Consider the following 10,533-nt stretch of genomic DNA (forward strand, 5'->3'; position numbering starts at 1 on the left):
GAGATCAGGATAACCTCAAAACACCATATCAAAACAAATAATGAATCCTAATTTTCAATTAATAAAATATTGATGAATGAAAATGAAAAACACATCAATAAAAAAACAAAAATAAAAATAATCGAGTCAACTAAGTTAATAAACTAAACTTACAACATGGTTCATAAGGTTAAGATGACCTAATAGAAAATAAATTATGAAGTCTAATTACAACAAATCAAAATTTAAAAAATTAGATTAAATCTTTTTAAAAATATATAGAATTAAAAAAAAACAAAGCAATATTAAAATGAATAATACTTTGTAAATGGTGAAAATTAAAAGCAACACATCTTTTAGTGTTAGTGTTAATAATCCAAATGCTTGTAGTTATGTGACTAGTTGCATGATGTGATAATTAAAGTATGTTGTGATTACAGTGTTGTGTGGTATGTTTGAAATAGGTTCAACTTCTTTATGGAAGTGTAATGTTAAATATTAAGCTTACCATAATTCTGAAAGAAGAATTTCCTTATTTTTCATAGTTGCCAATTGCGAAATGGTTTTATTTGACTAAAATTTGAGAATACGAGGCAGTAACAATGGTAATTTCTCGACAGAGATGTGATGATTTAAAAAAAAAACCAAAAAACACAAACTAATATAGAAATTAAGTTTAAGTAATTAATGTGACAGGATTTATTACTTATTTTAAAAAAAATCTGTAGGATCATACAAAACATTTTCTTTTCGGAACAAAGAGACTAATAATTCTATTCACATCACATTTTGACCTCCAAATACAAATCTACACAAACTCATTGATTGTAATTCCGCCACAAGTAATTACGCTGCGAGTCACAAATTAGGACACCAGGACTGCACATGAAGGTTTGCACCACTAAGGCCTGATCCTCCGTGGAACCCCTCAACTAGCAAAATTTGAGGTGGAATGCCATGAAATACAAAAGACAGGTTGATACAGCAAATTCTGCCACCCTCAGCTTTTTCTCTGGTTATTAGCCTTTTTGCCCCCCTTGGGACTCTTCCCTGGAGACGATTCCACTAATATTGGCAAGAAAGCTTCATCCTTGAGTTCATTTGATATACATAGCTGCTCCACCATGTTTCCCGCTTCCAGGGACACCATCAAATCCCTAAGCTGCATGTCAATGGTAATATATCAATATAAATCTAATTTGCAGATCTATCTTTCCTTGTCTATGATAAGAATAGGATACGAGGGATGTTCAAAAAAAATAATCACCTGTTCTTCCAGATCCTGAATTTTATCGTCCTTTATTTTCAAAGCCATTTTCTCCCTGAAAAAAAGGTGATACCACCAAAGTAGAGTTTGATTGGAATATAGGAATTCGAGATGTTTTCAATATGCATTTTTGGCGGCAAAAAAACACAGGAAATGGAGAGAAAGTATTGACCGAGGTGGGACCGTTGATGGTTTTCAACTTTCCTAACCAATCCACATAGCATTTCATGTAAAACTAACACAGCCATCATTTCAAACATGGCCAACATAGAAAATGCAAAACTGAACTAATGTATAGAGAAAATTTAAGACATGGAAAACATCCAACTATTAACTCAATAGCAAGACTATAAAAACTAATTTTAACTTCCAAATCACACATTTTGTAATAGAAACTTGGGTTAATACCATGCAATAATGCAAAGTCCAAACACAGGATGAAGGCTTTTGTTATAAACGAAACATACCTCTCTTCAATTTCCGATATCTTTGCCTTCCATTGATTTTTCACTAAATTCTCATTGAGCTACAAGAAGAGAAAAGAAACGTGATAATTTGTAAACTTAACATTAATACTTGGAATTGGAAATATATCACAAACAATGATACAGAGACATAACCACACCTATCATCCTAACTAAACACGATCCGAAAAATTCTAAATAAGCCCAATTTCACACCAGAAACTGGGACTTACATCATCAAGGAATTGCTTCTCTTTTATACATCTATCCAGCTTGGCCTGAAACTTCTGTAGTTTTTGAGCAATTGCCTTCTTAACAGCTTTAGAAATTTCCCTTTCAGTTTCTTCTTCAACTTCTTCCAGCAAGGTCCCAAAAAACTATCGAAAGAAGGTATATTATTACTTCAGAGTACTGAAAAAAGGAAAGCATAATGTATAGCAGACTAAAAAGCACAAGCCAAGGCAGACATGGCCAGATCATAAAGAAAATTATGTTGAATCTCCCACATAGGCTCAAAGGGTAACTCATTCAATCATGGAAAGTTGAAGAATGCACTTACAAGATTTTGGTTCTCAAGTTGGGTTGCAAGGAGTTCATTGTACTCATTGACAATCTGTAATAAATTTAAATAAGATTATTTATAAAAAAAAAAATAGAAAAAACAATTACAACCTTTTCTAAGTAACACAGTAAACATTACAGCCTCAACTTTGCTGTTCAAAAGAGCCTCACTAACTCCAGAGTCTACACAATCACAACCTCCACAACCATCATAAGCATGCACAATGGGGGAATTCAACTCAACTAACTTCCCGTCAGTTTTTGATTGAAGCAGTCGGTGAACATAATTGTCACCAACATAATCCCACACACGTTGTGTGTCCAGTTCAAGAGAATAGCAGTGTTGTGTTTCTTTCCAATGTTGTATGGCATGTCCTCCTTTATACCTGCACCAATATTTTTTGTTGAAAGAATGAAACTGAAGGATGTGCTTAAAAGAAGAAAAGAAAAAATCAATCCAAACATAAGAGGAAATTGAAACTATTACCTGCCACAGCCAACAAAACCACATAAAACACAAATCCATAGATTCTCAGAAGTTTGGCATACAATACAAATTGATTTTTCAGGTTGTTGCTGGCAATATCGGCAAACCTGAAAGTGACATATAAATAACTGGTTAGCTAACTTTATAATAATCACAGAAGCAAATACAATAAACAACTGTAGCTACATAAGTCTATTGGCTAAACAAGTTAAAAATTCTAATCTAAAATTTGCATAAGCAAATGGATGTAGCAAAGCTAAAAGGGATTGAAACGGAAATTCTGCTTAAGCATTTCCCATAGAATCCATTTCATTCGAACGCAAACATTTATTATATCAATTTATTTTATGCAAATTGGTATATCGCATAATTAATGAAAATTACCAAACTTCTTAGAAATAAAAACTTTTAGAACTAAGAGGATAATGAAAGATTATAAGAGAATCAAATCAACAAGGGATTTTGAAACTAAAAGATGTGGATTAGAACTTTTTAGGAACCAAGATGGCTTGTTGAAAATTGTACAAACCAAGCAGATAGCCAGTGTAATTAGGATTTTAATCTTCTAGAATCCAAAGTTTGCTGAAGTCTCAGCAAGAAATTTGAGAAACCAATGGCCAAAACTACCACTTCAACTATAGTATTGCCTAAGCACAACAACAAATACACCAGGCCCCATAGTATCAGTTGAACTTCTTGATTGAGTATGTGGTAAGTAACCAAATGAAGTTTCATTTAAGTTTTGATGAGCTCAGAAATTATCACATTGTTATTTTCATAACTATTAAGTTTTCCCTAACCATTTACAACCCTTTATTTCTCATATTTTTCCAATTTCATTAATTTGCGCATCACAAAAAATGACTAGTAACCTCTGCAACTGTCTCCAAATACAGTGCGCTTAAGGAATTGATTTTTATTTTTTTTTTAATTTTCAGATCAAACATCGCATAATATTTTAAGATTTTGAAAAGTAACAGATGGACTCTTCAGTGAAAAAAAAAAATTGGAAATGAAAATTTCAGGGCATTTGAATCATACGAACTATGTGGAAGGTTTGTGAACTCTTCTCTATTAAACTCGATAAGTGTAACAGGCTACAACTCGTACAAACAACAAATGCCAGTAAAGCAACATCTGCTCTAAAGATTACAATTTACAATATATGAGCAATATATGAAAGGAGAGCATGAAATTGAAACCTATCTTACTAATTAAACCATTAAACAATGCTATATGGCTCATCTGTAATTGATCTCTAAGAAATTTAATGATATGACACACTACAATCCATAAAAACAGAAAATATCAGGAAACCAGCATTTACTCTGACAAATTACATTTGCATAAACAGTATAGAAAATGGGTAAGGATTTAGAACAACTTCTAGCCGAGGCATCAAAATATTTAGTGCATGCATGGATAAGGAACAGCAAAAGACCTTATATAATTTATTACAAGTCTAACTTAAATTCAGCACATGAGATATCTCAACACGCTGTATCCAAGTACTTTTGAGGTACACTTAAAAAGCCCCAGAATACTTCACCAAATAGGAACAAGTTAGTTGCATCTCAAGTGACGAAACTGAAAGGATTTAAACCCACCACAGGTTAAATTATTTTCTCATCATTCTACTTTCAAACTGGGTCCCAGACATTGCACATGCACAAGCAGCACCTAAATAAAGTGCAAGAAAAATCAGGATATAGAAGAACTTCTAGTTTAGGCATCACTATAATTAGTGCAAACACGGACAGAGAAACAGAAAACGACCTTACATAAGTTACATGTCAAATAAATCTGCATTTGGGCATTAATCGATCAAAGTCAATCCATGGGATACTTGACAAACTGTATACAATACAAAGTGGTTGATTTCAAGTCTGTTTGAGGCTGACTAAAAAACCCAGAATACTTCAACAAACAGTCACAATTTAGTTGCATCTCAAGTCACGGGACTGAAAGGATTTGAATCTACCAAAGGTTAAAATATTTTCTTATCACTCTGCTTTCAAAGTGAGCCCATAACTTGCACATGCACAAGCAACACATAAACAAAGCGCAAGAAAATCAGAACCACTCACCGGACAAGAAGAGTCTGTCCATTTTGAAATGCAAGAGCAGTGAAAAGAATGATTACAGATAGTTGTAAGAATTCCACCCATGTCTTGGTCTAGTCTCTCTGCAACATGAAGAATTAGGACCATCTCCCACAGCATATGTTAGTGATGCATGTTACAATATCATGTGTGTTAATTTCCTGTTGAATAATAAATCCAAAATAACAAATAAGCTACACAAACACAAAAACATTCTCCATTGTCTCATTGAAAGTATATCAAGTTTAGACTCACAAATTCCTTAAGCACAAAAAGCTAGGCCAAAAAAACATAATGGTTAGATACACAAGGTATACCTGAGATATTGCTTATATTACAGTAGTCTCCATGTCTGAGCAACTTCTAGGTAGGAGCAAGGAGGATGAAAAGAAGAAAAGATATGAAAATGAGCAAGCAAGCCACTTCAGCTACTGAATCTCAAATTTTACCAGTACAACTCAGAACATAGCAGATAACAGTTCGGGTTTCCAGCTAACTTATGATATAAAATTGAGATGCAGACAAAGAGTATATTCTAAAGCAAAGAACCCATGAGAAGATATCTCTGACTTATCTATCCACTTGCTTTCTCGGCATGTACCTTAATTGCATCAAGTTTTGATCTAGTAATTATTCTTTTTACAACCACCACTAGGAGCTGTGTTTACAGAAACTGGAATCAAAATAGAACAATTGTGGAAAAAAAAGATACATTAGAAATATTTGGACCTTGCCAAATAGATAGAATTTTCCATGACCTCTCAACCTAATTAATGTCACCATCACAACTTAACACCAACCCCCTCCCATTCTCTCCTGGTAAACAACAGGATTAACTTAAAGAGAACAATGAGTGCATCAGTAACCCCTTTAGTTAATGAACTCTGTAAGAAACTAATGAACCAAAGAAACAGCGCACTGGAGATCATGGGGGAAATTGTAAAATGTATTCATACTTAAACAAAGACCATGCAGCACGCAATAGATGTATAGGCTCCGTTTTTTTGCACGAAAGTTGTTTCCTTTTGAAAAGTGAATTCCGGGGAAAATGAACTCCTGAAAAATAAATTATTTTTCGATGTTTGGTAGTGTTATGGAAAATGAACTGGAAAACACTTTCCAGTGTTTGGTTATGTTATGAACTGGAAAATAATTTATTAATGTTTTATTTTTCTCAAGTTTATTAAAATAATGAGGAACAAATCTTACAAATTAAAAGGTTGAATAATAATAAAATTGAAAAAAAAAATTTCATAAATTATCTTAAATAAAATAAATAATAATCAAAATAATAAAGATCAAATCTAAAAAAAAAAAAGATGAAGAAATTAAAATAATAATAATTAACATTTCATAAAGTATTTCAAATAAAATAAGTAACAATCAAAAGAATGAGAACCAAATTTGATAGATAAAAAATTTCAATAAAAAATAATAAGAGAAGCAAATAACAATTATAAAAATGAGGACCAAAGTTAATATAAAAATTAAATTTTAAGAAATGAAATTGAAAAATAAATATTCAAAACAAAATATATATAGCAATCAAAAGTTTGAGGATCAAATTTGATATAATCAGCAAATAATGACATTTCTAAATTTTTCACAACTTCCGAAAAGTGTTTTCCTCCCAAATTTTTCAGGAAAATACTTTCCTGAAAACCAAGCCAAATTTTCGTTTGACTGGAAAGTGTTTTCCGTTTACCAACTTTCCTAACAGCAAACAAACACAAGAAAGTTTGGAAAGTGATTTCCCGAAAACCACTTTCTGGAAAACAAACACAAGAAAGTTTGAAAAGTGTTTTCCCGGAAACCACTTTCCAGAAAACAAACACAGCTAAAAAAGAAAACACTTTCTTGAAAACCAAGCCAAATTTTTCTTTGACTAAAAAATATTTTTCATTGACCAGAAAGTGTTTTTTCCGTTGATCAGAAAGTATTTTCCGTTGACTAGAAAGTGTTTTTTGTTGACCACAAAATTTTTCCGTTGACCAACTTTCCTAATGGCAAACAAACACGGGAAAGTTTGGAAAGTGGTTTCTCGGAAACTATTTTCCAAGAAACAAACATGGCCACAGTCCACTAAGCAAAGAGATTAATGCTTCCAAGTAAACAGACAAGCAAAAAGAGGTTATTCTCTTAATAAAGCTTATCGGCTTTTCTAGTAATCTTGTCTCTTACTGAGCATACCGTTATCATGTCTTCTACTGTCCATCTTTTCCTATAATAATTTCAAATTCCATTCTAAGATACGAAGCATTATCAAAAGGCAGATTTGCAATGATAACAAAATATACCAAGACAAACATGAAGGCTGTTCAGCTGTGCTTGTTGTAGATGGCTGAGAGTGTTCAAGTGAACCACTGTAACCAGTGAACTGGACATCAACTGTGAAAAGCACCTGGCACACTTCTTCCTGTACAAATACTAAAATGAATAGGTAACAATACAACAAGACAACTAATTTTAAGAAATAAGTACAAAATGAGAGCAACAGGATAGAAATTGTTAAAGAAAAAATGCCTACTTCCAAAGAATTATATTGTCTACCATTGAAATGAAGGTAGAATTTATCAGTAGAGTCTTGAGTGTCAAATCTTATAAGTATACTATACTGATCCTCCATTCCGTCCAACCTAACACTCATTGCAACAAATAAATACTTTGACAGGAAAGAAGAATTTTTTGTAAAAGTAATTATTGAAATCATTAATATCACCTAACAATTCGCATCTCCAAAATGTGGTGAATAAAAGAAGCACAAAACTGGCAGAAATCAGCATATGTCATGTGGTTCGGCACTCCAATCACAGCCACAAGAGGTTTCCTTCTGACCTATGCCATTACCAACAAAATTAACAATCATTAATCTCATCATCAAAACCAAACACACAAACATAAACTGATAACATGCATACAGGGAGATCTGAAACGGCATCATTGGAGAAAAGGTGCATGACGCCTCGTGTCTCTTCAATCCTAGGGTTTCCAGACGAGAAAGGCAACGCCTCACTCAATGATGACGATGATTCCTCAGCTGTAAGTTGCCAGAAGTGGTCCTCTGGCGAGGCCCTGCTGGCTGCAGTAGTGCTTGAGCTGGATGACATGGCTGTTGAAAACATTAACGACTGTAGTAGTCATCATCAACTTAAAGCCTAAAACAATAACATTAAAAAATTACCCAAGAAAGAACATAAACATCGACGAATGCCCCGAAATCCATTCAAACCTCAACTTTTCACGTCTCAACCCAAATATCAGGTCCCTGAGACTCAAAACAACATTGTCTCAACATCCATCACATGAACCCGTTTATTTAAGCAAAGATTATGGTACATGAACAAAACAAGAACCTACAGTCCCTCCATTTTAATAAAACACCAAGAGGAGCAGATTTATTCGAAACAAAATAAAACTACCTCCAGATTTAAGCATAGTAAGCAGACTTCAAGAACCCAAATCCTGGATATCATAGTTTTCATGCTATGCAACCTGGGGCCAAAGGAAGCCTAAAACAGACCCAGCTGAAGCTGAAACCTTTTGACACCCAGAATTGCACAAACAATACTACCTTTCTATTCAAACCCCCACAACCAAAAGGACCATTTCCATGTATTCAATAGAAAAATCACACCAAGAGCCTCTCTTCATGTATCGGAAACACTAAAATACTTCTGCAAACATTTCGAACGCTCAAAATTCCTATAGGAGTTCCCATTACATCTCAAAAACAGAAACCAAACATGCGTTTAAAGATATCAAAATCATTCAAAACATAGACATGTAAATATGCGTTTGAGGAAGCAATTAGGCAAAGGAGGTCATACCTGCAGTGGATGACTCTGATGGCCTTCACCAACTCTGAACCAACAGCCTTAGTGAAACCTGGTTGATTCGACCCAAAGCAAAAAGCGGTTTTGAGATGCTACCAATAAAGGATCGTGGCTGTGGGAAGAGTTGATGTGGTAGCTGGCGGTGGATGTTGCTGGGGGCTGCTTGAGGTGCGTGGTGGTGTGATCGTGTGCTGCCTTTGTTGAGGCAGGAGATGACGACGATTGAGAGAGGAAAAGGGCGGTACTGTGGTGGTGGAAGTTATCTGTTGATTGGGTCAGTGGCGGTGGTTTTTCTATATTCGCTCCGGTTTCCCACTTCACGCATTTTTTAAGGACCGGTTACCTACACGCATCATCCCTGTATTTTTTTATTTTTTTTTAATTTTAGTTGACTTGATCAATGCATTGACCCAGATATTATTCGATAGCACCTCCCTTTGTCACTCAAAAGTATTAATGTGCACATGGGGTAATGATAAAATATAAAAGCGAAAACCCCAGTATAGTCATACTCTTAAATATATAGCATTGAAATCTTTTTAATTAAATTCGATTTAAAAATTGTAATAAAGTTTCATATTTGAAACTCTTTAAAAATAATATAAAAATAAATTAGATATCAACTCATTCTCTTTAATATGCTTTATCCTTAATTTTATGGTTTATATAGTATCGAGAATATATAAATGATGAGCATTTGAATTTGATTTTGTGTATTATGTATAGTGATTGTAATGAAGAGGAATTAGAAGTAGAAAGCGAAGAAGGTATGGTTGGTGAAAGAAACGAGTTCTTTATTGTTTAAAAATATATTAAAAGATTTTAAAAAAGAAATGAGATGAAAGAGTCGAGAGTGCTATATAAAACAAAATTAATCGAATTCTATTATAGAATATATATTATAAGTATGTAAAAATTAATTTATCTATTAATTGAACTCAATTTAAACACTATAATTAAATTTATTTTTTATTTTTTATAGTAAATTGTTTTCAAACATGCAATTAAATTTTATATTCATTTCAATTCCTCTAAAAATTTTAAATTTTATCAAGATAAAATTACTTTGAAGCTACTATAGTTTAGTTATTTTTCTCTTTGTCACCAATCTTTCAAAAATTATTGATAAAATTACTTTGAAGCACCTATAATTTAGTTATTTTTTGCTTTGTCTCTATTCTTTCAAAAATTATTATTTATAATTAATTTTTAATTTTATACAAAAAAAATCAAACTACCCTTATATATAATATCACCGTCCAAATACATATCAATTCATTATTTTGCATTCGATTTTCTTTTCTCCCTCTCCATGACTCTTTCTCCACTAGCATATAATTAATATAAATCAAAACAAAATCTTCTCTTTTTATCAATTTGTTTTCTCTTCTCTCTGTAATCCAAAGCGCCTTTTGTGAGTTATAAATAAATTATTCTTTCTTTTTTTTCAAAACTCTAAAAGAAAACTTAAATTGATTGTAAATAAAATCTTCTCTTTAAATTTGGGTTTCATTTACGAGAAACTTTAAAAATAAATGTAAGACAAGAAGCATACCAATTCAATGATGGAGAAATAAGGACAGTGAGAGGATAATTAAAAAATAAAAAAGTATCATGTAATTAAATAAAATATAAAGGGTATTTTTTGCATAAACCAATTATGGTCAACAACTCTATTTATATAAGATTTCTATAGATATACAAGGAAGTAAATAATTATAATGAATTACAAGAATGATCATTAGATAAAATTATTGAATTCTAGTCATGGAGCCATTTTTCAATTGTCATAGAATTATTTTTTTGCTGTTATGGGATCATGAGATTATCCTTTCCTTGC

The 10,533-nt window shown here is 32.5% G+C and overlaps 1 protein-coding gene across 1 annotated transcript; it reads right to left on the reverse strand.

Annotated features, from left to right (window-relative positions):
* Nucleotides 1–654: 654 nt before the first annotated feature.
* Nucleotides 655–9,103, reverse strand: LOC105116269 (BRCA1-associated protein-like). The gene is made up of 13 exons (XM_011013547.1): nt 8,688–9,103; nt 7,779–7,988; nt 7,580–7,695; nt 7,388–7,496; nt 7,088–7,276; nt 4,846–4,983; nt 2,759–2,865; nt 2,411–2,657; nt 2,270–2,323; nt 1,944–2,087; nt 1,714–1,772; nt 1,247–1,301; nt 655–1,141 (listed from the first exon to the last, which is right to left on the reverse strand). The coding sequence occupies exons 2-13, from the start codon at nt 7,980–7,982 to the stop codon at nt 980–982; spliced, it is 1,584 nt and encodes a 527-aa protein (XP_011011849.1). The 5' UTR covers nt 7,983–7,988; nt 8,688–9,103; the 3' UTR covers nt 655–979.
* Nucleotides 9,104–10,533: the final 1,430 nt, after the last annotated feature.

The sequence above is a fragment of the Populus euphratica genome, unplaced genomic scaffold (assembly GCF_000495115.2).
Source record: "Populus euphratica unplaced genomic scaffold, PopEup_1.0 scaffold888.1, whole genome shotgun sequence".
Lineage (NCBI taxonomy): Eukaryota > Viridiplantae > Streptophyta > Magnoliopsida > Malpighiales > Salicaceae > Populus > Populus euphratica.

Bases quoted from the DNA above. Each gene is read 5' to 3' on its own strand.
- LOC105116269 (XM_011013547.1), bottom strand. From the start codon at position 7,982: ATGTTTTCAACAGCCATGTCATCCAGCTCAAGCACTACTGCAGCCAGC. The intron at 7,277-7,387 runs GTAGGCATTTTT...GTATTTGTACAG, and splicing joins GACAATATAATTCTTTGGAA to GAAGAAGTGTGCCAGGTGCT. The intron at 1,302-1,713 runs GTATGTTTCGTT...CCTTTTTTTCAG, and splicing joins ATATCGGAAATTGAAGAGAG to GGAGAAAATGGCTTTGAAAA.